Raw genomic sequence first — 24,207 nt, 5'->3', positions numbered from 1 at the left:
GTGTGGAGCAGGGTCTCATGTGCAGAAGCAGAGAAAAGGGTTCAGAGGAGGGTGCGGTAACGCAGCAGTATAGGATGTGAGCTGCCATGAAAACTACAGGTACACCTCCCCCCCCCCCCCCCCCAGCAATTTGAATTAAGTGAATACAAGATGGGCTTATGACACTAAAAATACAATGATTAAACGAACTTTTTTTGCCATACAAGTTCATAACATAATACTTTGATGTAATTTTACCCAGGTACAGTACAACTTTTGGTCCTTACCTCCTGGCCAGTTGACGGAGCCTCTCAGCACACTCACTGTCTGAGCACTGCTGCAGCAGCTCCAGGTGGTTCATGGTGCGGTGGAAGTGGCCGCATGACAGGCTGACGCTGACTGCGGTCTCATGCTTATCCCCCGTCAGCACCCACACTTTGATTCCCGCCAGACGCAGAGCCTCAATGGTCTCCTGGACTTTGTCCTGGAGTCTTGGAGAAGAATGGAGAGAAAAACAAAATAGAGGAGATTGTGAGAAACATGCATCTGTAGGAGTCACAGTGTGAGAGGTAATACCTCACTACTGGTTGAGCTATCGGTTTCCTGTGAGGAGAGTGGTGTCCATCTCAATGGTAGCATTCAAGCCAACTATGTAGATCTCTGCTCAAAGATTCAGGAGTTTTAAGTTGTGCAATTTGCACTTTGAAAGGTCAGTGGCAAACAGATTTCGTGATTTTATGGCATGTCCTAACAGGAGATGTAGAAGCAGGGCAGAAATTTCATCCACTTAATTTTATGCATTTATGCATATGCATTGCCATAACTGTCCCCAGAACACAACCTTAAACAAAGATAAACTGTTGTGCCCAAGAAACACTATGAGCGTGTCCTTTTGAGTAACCTGCTAACAGCTGTGCCATCAGGTTTGAGACTTTCAATATAATTTAAATCTATAGCTTAAGTCAATTTCAGCACTTCACAACATATTGCGATACTTTCGAGTCTTCCATGGAAACACTGGTGATCGGATCTCACTTCCCTGCTCTATAGTCACATGCAGAGACGTTTATAAGTGGCAGGTGCTCACCAAAAAAAAACAAAAAACAAAACAAAACATTGCCAATGTGCAGAGGACATGTTCCTCATGAATATATCTTGCCCATACAATCAACTACACGCTTCCCATTCAGACAATAAAAAAAAAAAATAAAAAAAAAAAAAAAAAGGGGTATCAAGGGGCTTTTTCTACATTTCCTACCCGTTCCCGTTATGCATCTCACCCACACATTAGCATGGAAAGAGCAATGAAGAGTGAATTTGGCTGCTCTGTTCTGTGCAATTTGATTTTATTTTTTTTTTATGTTTCTCAGTAGCACTTGACCAAATAACTGAGCAGTACTCCAGATGTCACAGAACACATGACTGAAAAACATCACTCATAGCAGAAGATGAAACATATGCAGAGCATTTCCTTGAAATTGCAATACCCTTTCCCATCATGGAAACAATGTGTGGTCTGATCAGACCAATACAATAAATTATCTAATTGAACACCCAGTACCAACCCACTCTGTGACCTGCTCAACTGACATCTTATCTATAAAGAGATTAAGTGTAGTAAGAACATCCCTACTTCCAAATACAATACATTTAGTTTTGGCAATGCTTAGTACAAATTTATTCATTCTCACCCATTTAGTAATGCTATGCAACTCAACATGGAGATTCTCTCTCAGCTCCACTTAGGTCTGTGACGCACAGAACAAAGATGAGTCATCAGCATATATAACTACATCTGCATTTTTAACACCATATGGTCAATTCTTTATGAAATTTTAAAATAGAAGTGGGCACAAGCAACTCCCTCGCAGAATCATTGCAAGAAATTGTTTTGCTGAAAAATACTTGCTGTGTTCTGTCAGAGAGGTAACTCTTCATCCAAGCAAGAAAGAGCACAGCCCCAACTATTTTCCTGTCAGCTATATACATCCATATACCTAATAAAGTAGCCCTGTATGTTAACCATTGATCAGTCATGTGAACTAATGCAGTGCTAGTAGAGTGCCTTGGTCTATAAGCATACTGTGCTTTTGTAAATAGTCCATTTCTACTAAAATAATTAAACATTTGATTAGAAACTATATTCTCAAGTATCTTGCTCAGCACATGTAATACTCCATAGGTCTAAAATTGGAGCCAGTAAAACCTGCTTTTCCAACTTTGGGTAAGGGTATGATTTTAGCCTCTTTCCATAGCTCCGGACAGGTCCCACTGAGCAGGCATCTATTATAAATATGACATATTGGTTTGGAAAGCAGCCCAGATGCAATTGGAAAAAATGTTTCATCCAGCAAATCTATACCACGAGATGTGTCATCTGAAAGAGAGGGCAACATCATCTCAAATGTGTGTTGGTTAACCTCATCAGATGCAAAAGAAAATGTTTTATCCCTCATAACACTGTTAACAATGTATGTTAAATTCACATAATTCAATTCCATTAAATATCTCAAGCTGTCTACTTTGTTGATAAAGAAGTTATTAAAAGTAATTATCTACATCATGGCCTGGTGATGAACTGACAGGCACATTCAACATACTTTTGAGAATTGCATGACTTCTTAAACATAATTTCATTCCACGTTTTTCATAATGTTCAACTATCATTTACAGAGGTACAATATTCGAGTAATAATAGAGGTAATAGAGGTAAAATATTCTTTATTTTATATGTAATTTTACTTGATAACCTTATTTCTCAGCTTACAATAAACTTGTATCTAAAACACACCCTGATCTATGAGCAGCGGACTTGGTGTTGTCCCTTTGAAGCATTAAATATCTCACTCATCATCAATCCATGGTGAACTACTTCCCTTTAGAGACCATGCTCATCCTCCAACTTCAATAATTTTTCCATGGCATTTTTTTAAAAGCAACGTGTGAGAGAAAAATGCTTACGATCATTTATATTGAATGAGGACAAAGGTCTCTACCTCCAGAGGACGAGTTTTTAAAAACATTGTCTCCGTTTTCCCAGGAACCCCCCAACTTTATGTAAAGAGAAATGTTCTCCCTACAATGTCAATTCTAACATGGAAGAACCAGATCAAATTTGGCCCGGTTTACCTTGTAAGGAGATGAAGAATAACCACAGGGGAGCCTGGAGGTGCATTGTAAGGGATTGTAATCACCGTCTGCCAGGTCATTTACAAGTTCCTGTGAATTCACTGTTTGATGTAACATCCAGGGAGACAGTTGAGGGACACAGACTTGTAAATTACTTCTGACCCAAGCCACACCCTCTGTTGTTGTATAAATCCCTCTTGGTCAGAAATAAGATTAGACTGGTCAGAACACTGCTTTGGAGCAGTACTGAACCGTTCTCTTTATTCTGCAGGATAAATAATCTTGAACATTCTCAGTTTTGTTTTCTTGTAGTGGGCAGATTAACCTCACCGATCATAGCAGAAGAACTTCTTCCACAAACGTTTACGTCACTCTCCTGACACACATAAGACCACTTTAAATCTTTAACGCCATTGACAAATAAGTTCACATTAAATCTTGTATATGACCGGCGGTAAACAATCCTAACCCCAGACTTGGGCATCTTAGTATTTCTTGTTAAGGCAATCAAATTATGGTCACCGCATCCCACTGCCACTGATACTGCCTTTGAACACAGCTCATGCATACTCACTGAGCACTTTATACTATATATATATATATATATATACACACACACACACATAGACACACACACACACACATAGACACACACACACACACACACACACACACACACTAATAATGGGTATGGCCTCCCTTTGCACTCAAAACAATCTCAATTCTTCTTGGCATGAATTCCACAAGATGTTGCAAACATTCCTTTGTGATTCTGGTACATGTTGACATGATTTCTTCACGCAATTCCTGCAGATTTATCAGCTGCACATTCATGCTAAAAATCTCCCGTTCTATCACATCCAAAGGTGTTCAATTGGATTCAAATCCAGTGACTGAAGGACATTGAACTCATTGTCTTGTTCATGAAACCAGTTTGAGACGACTTTTGCTCTGTGGAATTGTGGCCATGAAGGGATGCACATGGTCAGCATCAATACTTAAAAAGGCTGTGGCATTCAAGCGATGATTGATTGAGTCCATGGATTCATGCTGTTGGTGCCAAATTTTGTACCATCCGTGTGCCTCAGCAGAAATCAGAAAAGACCAGGCAACGTTTTTCCAGTCTTCACCTGTCCAGTTTTGGGGGGCCTGTGCCCACTGCAGCCTCAGCTTTCTGTTCTTGGCTGACAAAAGTGGAACCCGACAAGGTCTTCTGCTGTTGTAGCCGATTCACCTCAAGGTCCTTAAGGGTTTTTTGCACCATTCTGAGAAAACTCTAGAGACTGTTGTGCGTGAAAATCCAAGGAAAATAGCAGTTACAGAAATACTCAAACCAGCCTGTCTGGTACCAACAATCCTGCCATGGTCAAAAACAATGAAATCACAGTTTTTCACGATTCTGATGGTTGATGTGAACATTAACTGGAGCTGCTGACCCGTATCTGCATGATGTTATGCATTGCACTGCTGCCATACGATTGGCTGATAAGATAATTGCATAAATAAGTAGGTGTACAGGTGTTCCTCAAAGTTCTCAGTGCGTGTATATTAGTGAAAATATGATCAATACAGGTTGAATTACTAACACCACCAATGGCTGTAGAAATCATTGTGGGTTAAGTCAATATGCAGGGCACCAAGAAGGAAGTTACCCTTACTTTCACCAATCAGTATATCTTTTTACATATTCTATCCAAATATTTCACATTAGAACTGGGCGGCCTATAACAACTAGAATACGCTTCCAGTATGGAAGGTGAATCTGTAGTCATATTATTTATTTTATTTTTGACATTTTTTTTTTAAGTTTTATTAATTTTAATTTAGTAACAACAGAACAAGCATTAGTCATGCCAGGGAGACACAAAACACTTCGATACAACTCAAGATATCGCTGTCTTTTTTCAGAGTCTCTAGTGGTGTCTGTGATGGGTCTTGTAAGTGGTCCATTTGTTTCATTTATCAATAAATTACGATTGTTTAATTCTCAATACATATGTGAGTCTTTCCATATCAAATATCTCCTCAACAGTGTCCAGCGAGTGTCTCAAAGTAAAAGGGTCCTCTCTGCACCATTTCCTGGTGATTGCCTTTGCTTGCTGTCTCTGCCAACAGAACTTTAACCATCAGTCTACATGTTGAACATGCTCCCTTGTCAGGTTGCCTAGATATCATATATAATAATATATATAATATATATAATATATTAGATATAATATATATAATATATAATAATAATATATTCTCCGATGTGATGCCATGGCGACGCTCTTTGTATCTGGTCCTCCATCGAGCGTCCCTCGTCAGTTTCCTTGATCCATTCCTTTTTTCTCATCTCTTTCACTGCACCCAGGGTTTGTCCTCCTGCGCTGATTTTCAATGTAGCCCAGCTTGGTAAACATTCCATCAATTTCCTGCTTCTTGTACATTGTGTTGTTTTCAAATGACCTAATCTTTGTTTCAATCTCCTTGTATCCCCTTTTTGTCTCTTCAAACATACCTACGTGAATTCCAAGCTGGTCTTCAGCACCTGTACATCTCTAATAACACCATCCAGTATTTATTAGTTCCATTTATGATCAGCTGAATAAAGCATTTGAAGTTTTCCTGCCGTTGAAGTAACTTTGTAAATCTCTCTCTCTTTCCAATAACTGGGAGAGAACATTCATTGTAATCACTGAATCATTCGCACAAAGGAATGTTTTAGCATGTTTGGGACGCATGATCTATCTTACCAGAATGTACCAGGAATTAATAGATGTTGGAGATGTTAATATCTAGTCAGGCCTGTATGTCAGAGGCCTAGTAGGTCCAGAAGTCCATCAAATGGGACTACAGCCACAAAGTATGTAATATTGTGCAGAATGTCAAGGCAAGGCAAGGCGGCCATTTTGGCCAGAGATGTGTGATAAATATGATATAATATTAAAACAACACTATCAATATTCTGTGTCTATACATTATTCAGCTTAAACTATATTTCCGGCCTTCCAGCGGGCAATTGCAGACAGTTTCTATTCCTCATTCTGTGGTGGCCGCATTTTCAAACAAACTTGGTGCCAAAGTTTTCTACCGTTGTCCTGTGTTCAGGCAGTATTAGCCAATAAGGGGTGGGAAATAAACGGATGTCTTTTTTCTCCTGTGAAAATTAAGATTTAAAAGTGCAACAAACGTTCTTTTTAGCATGGCGGAGAATTTCAGGTTTTTAACGGACGAATGTCCACAAAATTCAACTTTGTAGCCCAAAAACCACATCCAGGATTTCACATATTATCTGGCATTCTGGTGTTGGAGGCATAATGTTTCAAAGTCAGTATTTTGAATGACACTGACATGTTCACCTCACCAAGAAATTAAAGCGTTTCTATGGGAAACCCTGTATTTTAAAATAAAAATCTCTCATTTGACTCAATGGGCTCGAGATGGAGATGTGTCTGGTCTCTACGCATTATGTAAATTCATACTTATCCTCCACTCCCGTGGCCCCAAGGATTTGCAGGTCTCTCTCTATGAAGCTGAAGGCCTCCTGCAGCCGCTCCTCTCTATGTTGCAGAGCTGTCCGGGCCAAATTCAGGTGACGCTCTGCCTCTGAATACTCCTCGGCACTGAAGTGACGGCACGCCACCACCAGGGTGCGCAAGCCTTTCTGTAGTGGAGGGGCAGAGAGGGAGGAGGGAGTGAGAGAAGCAGAAAGGAGCAGAAAGACAAAACAGCACAAGTATAACAGAAGAAAGCATTAGAAAAATGATCGGAAATGTGGCAACTGGGGATATCATGATGAACTTAAGGCCCATTTCGAGACAATTTCACGTACTGCCCCCACCTCAATATGTGACTCCCCTTTTTATCTTGCAAAACAAAAGCTATTTTCCATTATTTCTTTAAAGTGTAATTTCGTAACATTTTTGTGGCACATCTGTCGAGCTCTCGAGTAAATGAGGTTTTATTAAGTTTATTAAGATAATTGAAAAGATTTGTTTGAGGATGTAAGTTGTTTTTTTTTGTTCCCCCCCCCATCCTGTTTCCACTTATGGGCTCGGTCTTGTCTGGTACCATTTTAACAAGAAAATGCTAAACGTTTGGTGTTTAAATTAATTATAAAATAAATGATAATAATTAGCAGTGACGATGGAATCAATGTAATGGAATATTAAGTAATGTGCTTAATCTCTCACCAAAGCAAACTCGTCCACGTGTATTCTGGTCTTGTCTATCTCTCCGCTGGTAGTGAAAGGCAAGATGGCCGACTCTGCTCCCTTGGTGAACAGTACTTTACCACCTGGTCAGCGTGCAAACATAAATGTTAGATATTCTCAGCAAAGAATTATCTAAAGTGGGGTACAACTAATAGTGTTTTTAAAATCAGATTTTCAGTTTGTACATCCAGTTGGCGAGCATTTTGTGTAAAGACATACAGATACAACTAGAAACGTCTACTGGCTCGTCAACAGAGATTGCGTTGATCGCTGCACTGTGCATGTGATGACAGCATTACCTGAGCGGTTCTGTAGTATGACACTCATTCTCCTGCGGTGTGCATCAAATTCTAACACGTGGAGCAGCTTATACCTTGTCGACAGTGTGTGTGTGTGTGTGTGTGTGTGTGTGTGTGTGTGTGTGAGAGGGGGGGGGGGGGGGAAAGAGGAGGGGGGGGGTGTTAGAAAGCATTAAGAATCGAACTGGGGCGACGTTTTATTTCTTATTAATAATTATACCCTACCTAAGCAGAGTCAACAGTCTACCAAACCTAGACTTACTTTTCAGATTTTCCAAACGTTTTGATTTCCATGGTTTCCCCATTGTTACCGATGAAGGCTACGCCCATTCTACAGAGATAAGGACAGAAATGAGGGTGGAATATTCAATATTGTAAAGGTTTATTTGAATACTATTTGGCTAATGGAAGTTAAATGTGGACGCACATTTGTTATAGCAGGTCAAAAGGCCAATCTCAGTTCCGATCTCGATACAAAAATGACTCATTGAAATCGTTTGAGATGGGTAAATGATAGTGAATTTTATCCATAAAAACTGCAGCTCCCCTATTTACTTGTATTTGTTTACAGGCCAGTCTTGCTCATTCGAATGCTAATGCAATCATGGATGAACTTGTTGCAAAAAATAATACAAAATCCCCTATATGGGATTCTTTTGGTTTTAAACTAAATGCAACTGGCAAGAAGAAGGACGTAACTGTGTAGATCCATCAGGTAATTCATTTCAGCGTGGCGCTGCACGAATAGGACTTAAACTACCAGTAGCTCTATGGCGGCGCATATTGTATACGTCTTATTTTCAGGACCAACACAGTAGTTGGGCAAGAGGAGTTGGCATCAGTGACTGTTTGCCAAACTCCAACTGCCTGTTAAATAAAGAATCTTCTTCTTCATCAGTTCCTATTCGCGCATGCTTTGAATTGTGCTTCACAGGTTAATTGCCGAATTGAATTCTGGAGGAGGCAGACCATGGAATGGAATTTGGATTGGCACGTGGATCGGCGACGTCAGTCCGATGTCTGATGAGTGAATGACGACAGTATTGGCACCCGATACCAATATTGGATACTGGTTCTTATATGATCGGTATCGACTGGACCAAATCGCAACGCAGATTTCGGTGCCTCAATTCAGTGCCATGCCCAAGCTGCCGATTGAACTATCTGCCTGCCGGTGCACCGAAACCGCCACACACGCCTTCATTGACATTATCGTTTGGAGCGCGCCGCTTGAAATCCTCTGTATTCCTCTGTATGACAGGCTGCCGCTTTCCTCTCCGGTGCGACTTGCCTTGATACCAAAGTCTTACTTGAGAGCCAAACACCAACAGCGCTCATCAATGTTATATTATGGTCATTTAGCCAATCAGATAAGAGGCGGGTCGTGAAAGTTTTCACGACCGATAATGTCCGGTTCATACAAACCGTCAGTTATTTGTTAACATGTATACAGATACAAGTATATTAATCTCTTAAATAGCCCTGTGGCCGACCAAAGGGCATGGTCAAGCACCGGCTGCATACGACAGGACGGCTCCCTTGCCTGTGGCCGCCTAGCTGCCTCGAATTGGCCTAATCAGCGCCCGCGCTGGTTGGGGCAGAGCTTTCTTAATGTTTGTTTGTCTTGCAGACGGGATCAGGGGATTGGCGCATGGGCACGTCAGCCGACCAGGAGCCAGAGAGCAGAACGCCAGTCCTCCTGCAACCGAAACCACCACCACCACTATTATTATTATCATCAATACTTCTGGCCAGCGAGGCTTTTGTTCAGGATATAATAAACATTCTCGCCATGTTGGCGAACCACGGAAAAAAGGACTCCGTCTCCCTCTGTAAACACCTACCTGTGGGCAAAGATGGCCACAAGTGTCACCTGTACAGGGACCATTATTAATAATAATAACAATAATAATGATGATGGTGGTGGTGATTTTGGGCGCAGGAGGAATGGCGTTCCGCTCTCTGGCTACTGGTGGGCTGACGAGCCCATGCACTGATCCCCTCTGCAAGACAGACAATCTCACTTCACCATGACTGTCCGGTATAGTGCATGCATTAAGAAAGATGCTTCTCCATCGGTCTGTCAATCTCACATTCTCTAAAGACAAACACAATAGGAGACAAGGTGCACCTGGCACACAACCGCAGCCCCCGTACCCCAAACTCCCACAGTATATTTTTAGTGCTATAACGGAACGTAGTTCAGCACACATGTGAACCGTGGATTAATTGCAAAACTTAACCATCATAGTAAAATACAGTTTTACTGCCACTTTCTGAAGTAATAATTCCCTAAATCTCAATGCAGAGTTGCAGTCAAAAGAAGATAGACAAGACTGATGGGTGCTTTGTTTTGCTACTTTGACATGTCGTGAATGAGCTGCTGTATGTTGCCGCTATAAGTCTACGCATCCGCCATATTGCAGCGGTCAAGACCGCGAGTAAACAAACCCACTGTGTGTTGAGAGATGTAGACTGCTCTAAAAAAAATCTACTGTCACACGCTTAATGCGGCACAGATTTTCATGAAATTTGGTTTGTTATAAAAACGAATCCTGAGAAATTGAACATGATACTGGTTACTTATTGGAAATACATTCAGTTACTGGGGGCAGATCTAATCAGTTTTTCCCCATTCACTACCATGTTTAAAGGAAGAAGGTGTCATGCCTTCCTCATATTGCACTTTAATTGAACAATTAGTTACAAAATACAAAAAATTACAATGCAATACAAAAATGATCCAATCTCTGAGTTTTGTGATCCATTGCAACCCCATTTTTCTAGAAATGGTAAATTGAAAATGGTAAAAAAAAAAAAAAAAAAAACACAGAGTATAAAGAGTTGGTCTGTAGTTCTTGAGATGGGTTCCGATCCCCTAGAACACTGCCTCCCCCACGGAGGGCTTTAGCAGTTGGGTTTAGGAGTCAAATGCCTAATTTCCACAGTTGTTCTGAGGCCCAAGTGCTACCGCACCAAGCCAAATCACGCCGATTAGCTTGCTTGTTCTCGGGTTATGGTTTGTGTTCGCAAACAGTTACAGAGACCATAACCGCCTCTCCGACCTCCTCCTAAACCAAGCCTTCACTTCTGCAACCACTGCTGGCCTGCCACTGCTTGTCTGCCAAATCAAGAGTCCTGCATGCTAACCAAGCCCGGAATGACTCCTTTCTTAGCCCACCACAGCGGGTCCTTGGGTTGCCACCTACTGGACATAGACTTTGCAGCTGCTTCCATGATGGTGGCTTTGAACAGGGTACATTCGGACTCCATATCCTCCGCCTCCTTTGGAATATGACAGCAGCTCCTCCGAAGGTTGAAGTTGAAATCACTCCTGTGTGGATTATTTCAAGTAAATGCAGTCTTTGGTGTAGCCTTGTGCCTCGGGCCAAGTGAAAATTTGTTTTCTCACCATACTACAGGAAGGTTCCTTATAGCTCTCTCTACCGTACGGTTTGCAGCAATGTGTATGACTTGGGTTTAGGTTTCAGGTTCATAGTACAATCTGGAAGGCCAATGTACAGCAGGTGGCAGCAGTGATTGAATCTCAAGAGATGGGAGTCTGTTTAAGAAGGAACAAAGCCAAGTCCACCTAGAATGCACCCCTTTAAACTATTATTATTATTTTTTTATTTAGTTGTTGTAAATGTACCCCAATTGAACTTGAACTTCTGGCTTTAAATGGAGTAACTCAACTTGTCCTGCCTGCACCCCAGCCTTACCTCTTTGTGGCCTCCACCAGAGCCTTCTCGTCCGGGGATGAGGCATAGTATTCCATGTGGCTCGTGGAGAAGCCATTGCTATGAGAGAAAGGATCCCCAGCAGTGGAGGGGCAGTCAGGCTGGTCGTAGCTGATCTGCACCGTGTGGCACAGTGCTACTGCCTTGAGGAACATTAGCTCTGCATCACTCTGAGTGAAAGGAGGCGAAAGAAACTCACATTATAGCCACAGGTTTCTCAGTGGATTTTTTTTTAACATTAGTATCACATTTTAATGAAAACTCCCAAGGCAAAAAATTTGGTACAATAGTGGTAGCTCAGGAGGTAGAGCTGGTCGTCTAGTAATCTAAAGGTTGCTGGTTCGATCCCAGGCTCCTCCTGCTAGCATGCTGTAGTGTCCTTGAGCAAGACACTTAACCCCTAATTGCTCCTGATGGCAGCGTCCGTCGGTGTTTGAATAATTGTAAGTCGCTTTGGATAAAAGCGTCTGCTAAATGAAATGTAATTGAAGCTACGAACTGAGTTATTCAACTTTAGCAAAGCCTTATTCACATAAGCCTTTATGCTTATGTGACATTACCACAACTTGATTGTCCATTTATGTCTAGTATAGACCAAAAGATTGGAGTCTCTTGGAGTCTTCAAGATCTTAAGAGAATTATAATGAAATCTAATTTTAAAGATCATTAAGAAACTAGTCTGTGGCAAGAATATTAGGTATGATATTATCTTAGGTCCTAAATATTAGCTCTTATAGTGTGTGCTACAGTCCCACACTGAGCCAGACTATAAAACTGTACCTTTTAAAGAGTGGCAAATCTGCCAAGGTTGATACATGCATAACATATCCATCTTTAGCTCCTTGTTTGGCTTCAAATCAGCAAGCATATCAGTAAAAATGGCGGACTGATAATCTGTTGACCCCTATTCGAAAAGTGAAAATGTTTTCCCCTCAAAACAGAACTTCGCACAGCATCTATCAACAAGGCCTAACTTTGAACCTCTGGTAACATTGGAATGTATACCTTTCCCATTGTCTTGGGTTAGGGGCTTGCAATAACATAGAAACGTACCCCCATGAAAGACTCACATAAAATTACATTCAAACACAAACAATTCCATAAATAAATAAGAGCAGGTGTGCAAAGCTGCATTAAAAAGTTGTAATAGTCTATTTTGCCTTGTTTAAAATAGATATTGCAGTGGGAATGAAATTTGAGTATTTCTCAGTTCTCTTTTTGGCCAGAGGCGCTCTTAAACACCTGCCCAGTGGGAGTAGTTGAAAGGAGTGGTGAAGGGGGTGTGGAGGGTTCTTGATGATGGAGTCAACCTTTCTTTTTGCTGTATGACTATAAAGGTCTGAGAGTTCTTTTTAGGTGGTGACGTGATTTTGATTGCAAGCGTGATGATTCTCTAGTTTTTTCCTGCTTCTCTCTTTGAGATAGTTATACCAGATCTACACCTTATGACACGTCTGTTAAAAGTCTCAATGCCACTATGTGCTTGCATAGGAGAACAAGAGATGGACAGATGGAGACAAATGAGATGATACATTATAGGTGTGTGTGTGAGACAGTAGTAGACTGAAAGAGGAAAACAGAGTGAAAAATACAGAGAGGGAGGGCGAAAGAGAGATTGTGTGTTTATCTGTTTTGTTGGGATAGAAAAAAGCCACTTGAGTATAAGTGCATGTGTGTGTAGTACGCCGGCGCCTGCTACCAGTGTGCCATCTGGGGAGTCGTCAGTGAGCCCCTCTGGTACCAGCTTGCCGTTCACCTCCTGGTACTTGATTCCGTTGATGGAGCACTCACGAAACTGCATTTCGTTTTCTGTTAGCGTGCCCGTCTTATCAGTGAAAACATACTCCACCTGTCGCCCACAACGTGGAAAAGTAAAACACAAGTTAAGCAGAAGAGTACCTTCTGATTTTAGTGTGACTGATGAAAAAAAAATTCACACAATTTTTGACCCTTCTCATTTCCTTAAAACGTAGACAGAAACGTTTCCTTTGTTCTTAATAAGGCATCCAACAGTGATTTTTCTGTTTTTCAAACTAAAATATGCTTCCTCAAATGCAAGTCGGAACACATGGTAGAGTCATGTGCATACATTGGCATTTGTAACGTTAACATGTGCATTATGGTATGAGCATTTACCAACCCAGAAAATATATATATTATACAAATAAATGTCTGTAAAGCACCTTGAGCTACAAATTTTGTATGAAAGGTGCTATACAAATAAAGACTTATTATGATTGCTTGACACACAGGACAGTAGAAGGGAAGAGAGAGCGACAGAGAAAGTTCTGCCCCATACACATTCATCCCCCCCTACCTGACCAAGCTCCTCGTTGAGGTCTGAAGTGTTGACCTGTGCCTTCTGGTCACTCTCTTTGTGGTACAAGTCCAGGTCCCAGCCGATGAAGAAGGAACCCAGAAACTTCTGCATCTCCACCGTGACGTAGAGCGAGATGGGGATGATATAGTTGTACAGAACCAGAAAGGCCAGGAAGTCAGAGATGAACTTGAGGATCTGGAGGGGGGGGGGGGGGGGCATTTCATTAACCAGGCCTGAGAAAATGGAGGGATAAAGACGTAAAATGGTTGAAAACCCAAGGTGTGATTGTTGTCAGGCAGGCTGGAAGCGAAAAACTGTGACTGCCCTTCACCCGCTGGCCCGTCACAACTGGGGATGCAGATTGTGAAATTCTGGGCCGATTCCAATTAGGGGTGGGGCAAAATATTTATACTGGAATATATCACGATACTTCCTCTTGTGATATGTTATGGAAACACTGGCAGCAAATATAAATATTTTTGATAGTGGTGTAAAAGAACGTAGATGATCCGTGATCCGTATGGAACACCCCCCCCCCCCCCCCAGTTCGGCACGTATGTGAACCGCAGATAAATTGCAAAATGTAACCATTATAGTGAAATACAGTTTTACTGCTGTCTCGATGCAGAGTTGTGGTGAGAGATAGACAAGACAGATGCATGCTGTGTTTTACTCTGAAACGCAATGATTGGTTTACGCCATGTTGCTGCTAGTTCACGACATGTTGTGAATGAGCTGTTGATACAGCCAATGATGCCGCTATGCATCTGCGCATCCGCGATATTGGAGTGGTCAACATCCGCTAGTAAACAAATACTGTGTATTGAGATGCAGACTTCTCTACAGAATCGACTGTAACTTGCTTAATTCTGAACATAATGAAATTTGGTATGTTGTAAATGTGAGGAATTGAACATGATACTGATTACTTATCGAAATTCAATTCAATTACTGGGGGCGAATCTTTATATTTTTAATTCAAGTTCAACAGATTATTTGTCACATACATATACATACGGTCATACATATATGCAGTGAAATGTCATGACACCCAGTGATTACACACAATAAGCTCCATACTAAAATGTGTGTAATCGACACAAGGTGCTCGCGCAGGCGGCCGCCTGCACCAGCACCTCGTTCACTACTATGTTTAAAAGGGGAAGGTATCATATGTGCCTCATATTGCTTTTATTTAACAATTGAGTATTGAATATTTTAAATATTGTAAGATATTATTATTATTACAATTTTTATAATTTTAACCTTAACCCTAATAATAATATATTAGATATTATAATAGATATAATTATTATTATAAACATATTTTTGGTGAATATTATTTCATCTCACACCAGAATGCAGTGAATAAAAACATAATTCATGTTTTTTGCCTTTTTAGGTTTATTTTTTCTACTTCAGTTCCACAAATATTGTGATGTATCGTAGATGAATTGTCTTGCAATGTATCGTGTATCACATAAATGCTGTACTTGATAAAAAGATAAAAATAAAAAATGCTTAAATGAGTCGCCAAATATACCTCTGCGGCCGACAATATACAGACGTGGACAAATTTGTTGGTGAGACATGAGCAAAAAAATCTGATTTGGGCCACTTTTGCCTGTGGTGTGAACGTAGTCAAAGTGATTTATCGGTCGTACATTGGTATTGGCCGATATTCGCCTTCTACTAGACTTTTGGCTAGACATAAGACTTTACTTGGGTGGGTCGCACAGGTACAGACGTGGACAAATTTGTTGGTACCTTTACAGTTCATTGAAACAATGGTTCATTCCTCCTGAAAGGTGATGAAATTAAAAGCAATTTTCTCATGTATACCTGCATGCCTTCGGAATGTCAGAATAAAGCACAGAAACTGTGAAAAGAGATACAGTATATTATTGCTAAAGATTAATTAAAAGATTAACTGGACAAGCTTGCTTGTATTTTATTGTCACACACACAACAACACATGCATTATGTGCAGCTACGGGCGACACACACATGCAGATGGAGGCCGTGAAATGTCTTTCCCGCATTTTTCCCCATCGAGGCTTGTCCTTCCTCCTAGGGGCAGGCCACTGAGTTTACGAAAGTAGCTACGTGCTTTATAGCTACGTTAACAGACAGCATCGTTCCCACAGTGAAAGTTCGGATATTTCCAAACTAGAAACCGTGGGTCGATAAATCCATCTCTGGCGCTCTGAATGCTCGACGGCCGCTTACGACAGTCTTGTACCAGGACAATACAAGGTGGGACAATCTGAAGAGGGCGGTGAAGGATGCTAAACAGATGTATAGGGACGGAGTGGAGCAACAGATGGAGCAATGGGACACCAGATGCTTGTGGCATGGGCTGCAGACTATTACTAACTACCACAGCAGCTCCCAAGCCACGAGTGTGGACACCTCCCTAGCCAATGAACTGAACTCCTTTTTTGCGCAGTTTGAGTCTGGCAACAACACCGCTAGCTCGCCAGCTAATTGGAATTACCCCGCTGGGGATGAGTGCGCACTCTCAGTGTCTGAGCATGACGTCAGGAGGGTTCTGATGCATGTGAACACCAGGAAAGCTGCGGGCCCAGTTGGCATATCTGGGCGAGTACTAAAGACCTGTGCTAACCAGCTGGCCCCGGTGTTCAAGGATATTCAACGCCTCCCTGGCTGAGTCGGTGGTGCCGTCCTACTTCAAGAGGTCCACTGTCATTCCTGTCCTGAAGATTGCCTCTCCAGCCTGTCCGGTGGCCCTCACCTCGAACCCTGAACACAGGATCCCCCCAGGGCTGCATCCTCAGCCCCCTACTGTACTCCCTTTACACACATGATTGTGTGGCCAGGTCCAGCTCCAACATCACCATCAAGTTTGCTGACCCTTCATGGTGGGCCTGGTGGGACGATGAGAAGGCATACCGTGAGGAGGTGGCTGACCGGTCACTCTGGTGCCAGACAAACAACTAAAAACAGTGTTTTTTAGTTGTTTGTTATTTAGAGTAACCGGGCATGAACAGGGATGGGTATTGCTAAGATTTTAACTGTACTACTACTCTTACCGATACTGCTTATTAATCCTGTACTTTAGGAGAAAAACTAAAACTAATTAAGAGCAGATTGAACACTGTTTTCTTTTCTGCACATTACACATAAAGATGGGGCAATCAGGGAGAGTCAGGAAGAAAGTGTCCCTATTACGCAATTTTATTCCATATGCACTTGTATAGTTCCATAAGGAGACATAAAATAAAATAACCTACATCTAATAAAAACACTGTTTTGGCGTGCCGATCGTGGGCATCCCATATCTGGCACACGCATCGGGAGACAGGTGCACAAAATGCACCCTGACGCAGAAACAGAATTAAAGGTGTTGAAAACTGTTTTTCGAGAATAAACTCAGAATTCTGCCTCTGACTTCGGGACCAGTAGGCAGAGTAGACGGCCCGAGAATAGACCAAGCCAGCAAGGGGGCACCCACACTTTCTGAGTTTTATGAATAGCACTGGATCTAAAATACTGTGTGTATGTGTGTCTCCTCTGAGGGAGTGATTGGGGTGCAATTTGCGCATTGTGTTTTATAAAATTTTACTAAATTTCCTTACTGAACAAAACAAAAAATTCCCAGTGCTCCCGTCTGGATTTAAAGATTTTATCAGCAAGCTGGAGCCGAGGTTCACGGCCCCAAACTGCCCAAAATTACTGGATGCATTTGCCTACCATGTTTACTTCTGTAAGACAGTGTGCTGTGTGTGACATATTTGTTACTTCGCGTGCGGATGCGCATGCGGGTCAGTTCAGGACCGTGAACCCATTCACACTAGAATCTGATATTGCCACATTTAGAAATTAATGGGAACAGCTAAAGAAAAAAACTGGATCTGAGCAATAAATCCGAATTGCAGGCTTGCAGCGTGAATGTAGCCATAGAGTCAACAGGACCGACTATAACAGTCTTCAACTCCACGCTAAAGAATGCATGACTGAGCAACTACTCTCCCCCGGTGAATAATAAATGTTATTTTAAGTAAGCTGGTGACTGATAGCAAGGTGTGTTTCCAGGGTGTCTGTATAATGTATAATATGTACAAATCATCTCTCTATTAGTATTGCAGTTGAGTATAAAAGTAAGTACGATATATTTGGTACAGGAAAGAGTACGTCTTATTAAGATTTATTTTATTTATTTAACATATATTTAACCAAGAAAAAAAAAAAACATTGAGAGACATGTTCTCTTTTTCAAGGGTGACCTGGCCAAGAAGGCAGTAACTGTCAGTAAAACCAATATGAAATACAATGTGGACTGCTCAATAATCAGACACAGTCAATATCAGTCTCCAGATCCAGCTTACAAACAACATTTACATTCCTCCTGAGGCAACCCCTTGATAAATGCCCTTAAATTCCAGAACTGTAAGCAATTCAGCAAGGCGGAGTGTGCTCTGTAGGTCATTCCATGCCTTGGCCACACGATGAGAGAAATTTTTAGAGCCGTAAAGGCCCTGGGTACTGTTAGCGGCAGCCACCTTTTGGACTGTGTATCACGACGTGGTTTGTTAAAGGAGAGTAGCCTACTGGGGTAATGGGGAAAGTTTACAAATTAGGGCTTTGCGAGGAAAGACCGGATAATTACCAAACACCCGATAATTCTGATTACGATGAAGTGCAACAGTTTATGACGAGGAAATGTAATAAATCTTTCCAGGAAAGTAAAAGGGCATTCTTGGATTTATCTCTACCCACATGTATGAAAGGCAAGTATAAGGTGAGTTGAGTTCATCTAGAAAAGGCATTTTCCCTTTCATAGAAGTATTTTTTATACTTCCCTTTTCAGGTAATTATTAAGACACGTATTAGGTTCCATAGAAGGCTTAGGCACTGAGGACGCATAAGTAGTTATTAATGTTGACAAAAAGAAAGAAAATATGGATAAATAAAATCTGGCAAAACAGCTGTTGAAATTTAGACCAAATAATATGTGCGAGTAGTTTAGAGTACGATTATGCCACTCCATCTCTGTAAACCGACTTCTCGCCACTTATGTGCTCAGGAGGAAGGTCATAATTGATTTAAATCTATCAAGATAGGCGTGTGGTGAGCTGAAGAGCGAGGGGAGGAGGAAGAGAGAGAAAACAGTGGCTGAGAAGTCACACATCATCTGACTGTCAGTTAAAGGAAGTGGTTTGTGTGAAGACCCTGATAGGCGCGGCACGCTCACTGGGCTGCTGTTCCTCTCGTGCTCAGTCTTGTGGTTGTAGAAGGGCTCGTCCCATTCCTGCTCTGCCTGCCAGGCATACTTGAGGATGGTGCTGAGGATGGCCTCCGAGAGCAGGATGCCTAGGTAGATGATGAGGAAGGTGTTCATTGACCTGGCAGGAGAGATAAAAAATTTAGTTTTTTTTAACTCAAGAGTCAATTACTTACACGGGGGGTGGTGCGAGGCAACACTGAGTTGTGTTCAGCCTTCCCTGTTTTGAGTTTGTTAAATTAAAAAACGTTAGCTTGCGTTGCCATAGAAACTTGCTTAAATTCCCAAACGTTTCCACATTCAAGCTGACCTTTCCATGTCTTTTGGAAAATAATTCTAACACTTGGTAATTGTGCACAATGCAATTGTAATACAAACACTAAAGAAGGTTTTACGACAAGTTTGATGACAGTGACTATAAGCTTGATCGAGTATAGGGGCGAGAGAGAGAGAGGGAGGGCTCGGTTACACTTGTCATTTCAATGCAACTTTTGTGATCGGATGCGCCAGATCGGATCAAGGACCTTGCGTCCTGACTTGACGCTTGAATGCCATGGTTTTATTACATAGCCAGTAATGTGTCAATGTGTCCAGTAATGTGCAATTTGAGAGCTGATCACATTGACCTGACAGTTCCGCCGTTATCGAATCACAAAAGTCACATTGAAACGACAAGTGTAACCGAGCAACAAGACAGAAACCGACAGACTCACTTTTCCACTGCGGAGCGTTTCTGAGACTTGCACTTGTAGTTGAGGGCCATCTTGGCTTCCATCCCCGTGTATATGGCTACACCTATGACATCACAGTTGGTGAATATCAATGTAATAAGTCATCCGTGAAACTGTCCTAAACCAGCGCTATTAGGGCAAGCGTCTGAAAGGAAACTATATCAATTACATCTTTGGGATTTCCACAGTACAGTTTTATAGTGATTTACACCTCAGAGCCATTCGGGTGTTAAGATCACCTTAAAGGATACATTCACTATTTTTCAACCCAGGCATTATCAAAATGTTGTTTCCCCATTATTTATAATGGCTCTACAACTATACTATTGAGAAAATTAGGGCGCAGCTTATCACTGCTCTTAAAGTAAATGCAGTTCAATGGGGAAAAGATTCAAGCCTTAAAAAACATCACATTCTGTTTTCAAAACAGGAAGCTCACAATATAGACAGTCTTTATGTTTAGCAAAAGTTATACCTTAATAAAATGGTCAACAAACATTCCATTTTATTCAAATTTTCAGGTTTTATTGGCATTTGCATAAATCAGCTCTTTTGGCTACAGCTGTGATAACCAAACCCATGTTACACTTCAAATGTGCTATAGAAATTGCAAAAACCAGTTCTAAATAAAATGTGAAATTGGTGTTATTCAAAACATGTTAAAAAATATATACTAAGCCATGTGTGACTATAATGTGATTCTCTCCTTTTTGCTCTCCTTTTCAAAAAGAAGATTCAACCTGTTATGTTATGAATAGTTATAAATGAGGGGAAACAAAGATCTAATAAGGCCTGGGCTGTAATGAATTGTTGGACAGCTAACCTATTCTTTAACATCTCAGAAACAGCAGAGAGAGATCTACTGGGAGGAATTGTTACTGGGCTACCGAATGAAAGTGGCTGCATAAGTCGAAATTTGAGCGCTGGCAGTTGATCTGTGCATAGTGTATGAAGACATACAAATGGAAAAATAACTCAAACGATGTTCAGGAAAATTCCTACAAGGGCCGCTTTCTGTGCAAAACAAGTGGCAAATAAAGTGTGCATAAGCTGAAGGGGCATGTTAATACACTTCCTTCTTCGTCTTCCTGTCCACATAATTGATTCAAAGACAGACATACAGCAACCCCTGCCTGAATGTTGACTTGGCAGACTGCAGACTCACCAATTTTCTGCATTAAAAGGAGTGCTGGGCTGCCTATTGATCAGATAGTGCTTGTTCTCACACGTGAGGCAGGTAATGAAATCCACTGCCTGGTGTCATTTTTGATTTTATTATTATTATTTTTTTTTTTTAAACAACAGAACTTTGTCTGACTTATCACAATCGACCCACCGAAAATCTCTTTGGTATTCTTCAGCCTGGCTCCTCGCAGCAGCAAATTCTCTGGTCCCAGCGGCCTAACGGATACATATACACAGAATAAATCAAACAGAAAAAGGAGACAGTTGCATATAAACTACATTTGATGGCATTTAATGTTTTAATAGAGTATAAACACACACTTCAACACCCAACTAGCCATTGATGTAAAATATTTTGTTACTGTTATTAAGTATTTTTTGGGAGAATCAATACTTGACTTGAGTTACTATATTTCTGTAGACTTTTACTTAACTACATTTAGCCCCAAAAAGTATACTTTTACTCCTATACATCTCCCCTGAACACCTTTGGTACTCGCTACAAAGTAACCAGTCATCATAAGGTTCATGTTTGAATCAAGGGTCATATCGAACCAGCTAAGCTAAAGATAAACATAAACACTCTTGAGCCCGTGTTCAGTGTTGCTTGGTCAACGGTTTTCCTGCAGAATTGGGCTACTTTATGTGTTTCAGCAGGTTATTTTTAATATCCACAGGCTGGGATTGGCTGGGCTTGGCTGGGTCTCATGGAGACCTGGCGACCCTGCCAGTGTTAAGCTACATTTTTACAGCATTGCTACCGAACTAGCAGAGAGAGCCACAACTAGAGCAGTGTGTTGGAGAGCGACGCCCACAATGACGGCCCCACCTGCACCTGCTAGACTGATGGAGACGAACGTCAGGGGCCATATTTACATCAAACCTTTTCTTATGTCGGAGTGAAAGATGGATCTTACCAAATTAAGTTCGTCTTACCGAAAAATCTGGAAATATTGGCAACCACAATAAAATCAGAGCAAAGAAAAAATTAGCTCATAGCAAAATATAAAATAAAATAAAAATAAAAATCAAGCTTTGTTCTTCTCCACAGCTTCTTATGTACATATACCATATAATCACTTTTGATACTTAAGTACCTTATATATCAGGTACTTTCAGACTTTTACTCAAGTAGTATTCCAATAGGTGACTTTCACCTATTTCACCGAGTAGTTTTTCAGTAAGATATCTCGACTTTTACTCAAGTGTGGCTTTCGAGTACTTTTTTGTTTTTAACCACCGCAACTAGTAAATCACACATACTGCAAAGGCTGCATCTAAAATTAGATCTGCGTAGTGCCAGGTAGGAGTGCGTGTTCTAAGTTAATTACCCATTGGGGTTTGTTAACATCAGTCTCACCTCACAATCTCCTCCCCATGGTCAGTGACTGTGATCCTGCCAACAAACCTTGGAGAGCAGAGAAAGAAGATGGGTGTTAGTAAGAAAGAGATGAATATACTGGGCCTTATTCCCAATGCTGTTCTTAAAATTCTCTTTATTTGTTCTCAGAAAAGCAAACAAACGTGGGATTCATGAAATGTGCAGAGTTCCTCCAGTTTGTGCATGCTACCACACCAGGTGATGATTGCGAACTGTTCCTAAACTGGACAGGTGTGTGTGTGTGTGTGTGTGTGTGTGTGTGTGTGTGTGTGTGTGTGTGTGTGTGTGTGTGTGTGTTCCAATAAAAGTCAATAATTTATTCCTGGCAGATTTGATATATAAAGGTGCATAAGTTCTTAGGTCCTTTAGATGTCATTATTTAGTCACTGCTGATCAAGGCTGACGAGCTGCAACACATACTGTAGGTCATTGGCAATTTGCTTTTATTTTTTTGTACAGATCCCCATAATTAATGGGCTTATGAGTCGGTTCCCTAGTGGTGGGTGAACAAAACGACCTGGGTTACTTGAAACAGGGGTTCCAAAAAGATAATTCTGACCGGAGCTGCGGAACTCCACAGCGGCTTTGTGGTGCGTTAGGGGAGTATGATTGCTCTGTCATTGACTAATGACTAAGACCTGCCCAAAAAATCTGGACAGAAGCAGGCAAATGTATTTGTGTTACGCATGTGCTTCTCTATAGGTTGTCTCCATTGTTCCATGATTGGTGGTGGGGTCAGCCTTTCACCGCAAGAAGGCAAAGATCCCCTGTTTAAAGAATATACAGTATATCCACCGCCTCTAGTGACCAAGAGAAAAATAAAACAATGATCAGATATGATGAAGGCATACTTTTGAGAAAAGAGTTTGACAGTCTTACAGCAAATACGAGATGATTTACATCCGTCCATTCCAGACTAATTATGGATTGCCACTTTGTCTACAAATGTTGCATACTGGACATTTTTCCACAATTTTTCAGAGTAATGCATTCTAAGTAGAAGCTGTGTCAACATAAGGCCCATTGATCCGTCCTCATTTGTCACGCCTCATATAGATTTCTATATTGCGGGGCATTACTGCAGGGTTTTGAATTATAGTTATCTTGCGTCTAACGTCCCTATATAAATTAAAACCAAATAAATGGAGTCACTTTTTAGCGGGGCCCGGCCATGGGAGTGGGGTTCTCTCCATTACCTGTATAAGTCAGGTTCAGGCTGTTGGCACTCCACCACGGCCTGCAGATCCTCCAGCCTGGATACGGACTGACACACAGACGTCTCGGCTACGGAGAAGTGTGTCTAAACACATATACAAAGACATTGTTGATAGGAAACAAAGCAATCAGCAAACAGGTATCAGCTTGTTTTTTTCATCAACATGAAGAAAATAAAGTTTTACAGTTAAGGATAGGTTCATTATTATTTAACCCAGGCGTCACTGAAATGTTGGTTCCCATCATTTACAAAAATTCATAGCAAAACCTTGAACGCTTTACTATTGTGAAACTTCTCACTGTGTTGACTTGGAGTCCAATGGGGCATTATTGGCTGGTAAATCTCCTACGATGCAATTTTTCAATCTTGATACGATTTCTTAAAACAAACAAAAAAAGCATTTTTTCTTAGTTTTGCAACAATGAACATATCCTTCTATTCTTAAAATAAAGGGAAGAGATCTTAAAAAATGTCTTCTCCCAAAGAGGGACAATCAAAGGTCTGCCTTTGTCTTTAAAAAATAGAGCGGGGGCAGTAAGTATTGAACACGTCAGCATATTTCTCAGTAAATATACAGGTACATCTCATAAAATTAGAATATTATGAAAAAGTTAAATATTTTTTGTCACTCATTTCAGAAAGTGAAACCCATATATTATATAGATTCATTACACATAAATATAGATAATCAAAACTCAAGAAATAAAGGCTTGAAATATTTCACTCTATGTGTAATGAATCTATATAATACATGGGTTTCACTTTCTGAAATGAGTGACAAAAAAT

General features: G+C 41.0%; 1 protein-coding gene across 6 annotated transcripts in view; it reads right to left on the bottom strand.

The window, feature by feature from the left end:
- atp11b (ATPase phospholipid transporting 11B) overlaps positions 1–24,207 on the bottom strand; it is a 74,279-nt gene that overhangs the window by 23,120 nt on the left and 26,952 nt on the right. For all 6 annotated transcript variants that reach the window (XR_013844355.1, XR_013844356.1, XM_080007915.1 and 3 more), the window contains 13 exons: positions 23,402–23,505; positions 22,185–22,232; positions 20,976–21,040; positions 19,622–19,703; positions 18,879–19,029; positions 13,661–13,858; positions 13,043–13,192; positions 11,326–11,513; positions 7,866–7,934; positions 7,604–7,677; positions 7,284–7,387; positions 6,573–6,754; positions 267–470 (listed from right to left, as the gene is read on the bottom strand). Coding sequence is in view for 4 of the 6 variants with exons in the window: in XM_080007915.1 (XP_079864041.1) it covers positions 267–470; positions 6,573–6,754; positions 7,284–7,387; positions 7,604–7,677; positions 7,866–7,934; positions 11,326–11,513; positions 13,043–13,192; positions 13,661–13,858; positions 18,879–19,029; positions 19,622–19,703; positions 20,976–21,040; positions 22,185–22,232; positions 23,402–23,505 (1,619 nt within the window). In the remaining 2 variants the exon portion in view is untranslated. The remainder of the gene's footprint in view (positions 1–266; positions 471–6,572; positions 6,755–7,283; positions 7,388–7,603; positions 7,678–7,865; positions 7,935–11,325; positions 11,514–13,042; positions 13,193–13,660; positions 13,859–18,878; positions 19,030–19,621; positions 19,704–20,975; positions 21,041–22,184; positions 22,233–23,401; positions 23,506–24,207) is intronic.

This window comes from Zeus faber (assembly GCF_960531495.2).
Source record: "Zeus faber genome assembly, chromosome: 1".
NCBI lineage: Eukaryota > Metazoa > Chordata > Actinopteri > Zeiformes > Zeidae > Zeus > Zeus faber.
Note: the sequence above shows the minus strand (reverse complement) of the source record. Positions and strands in the feature narration are given on the sequence as shown.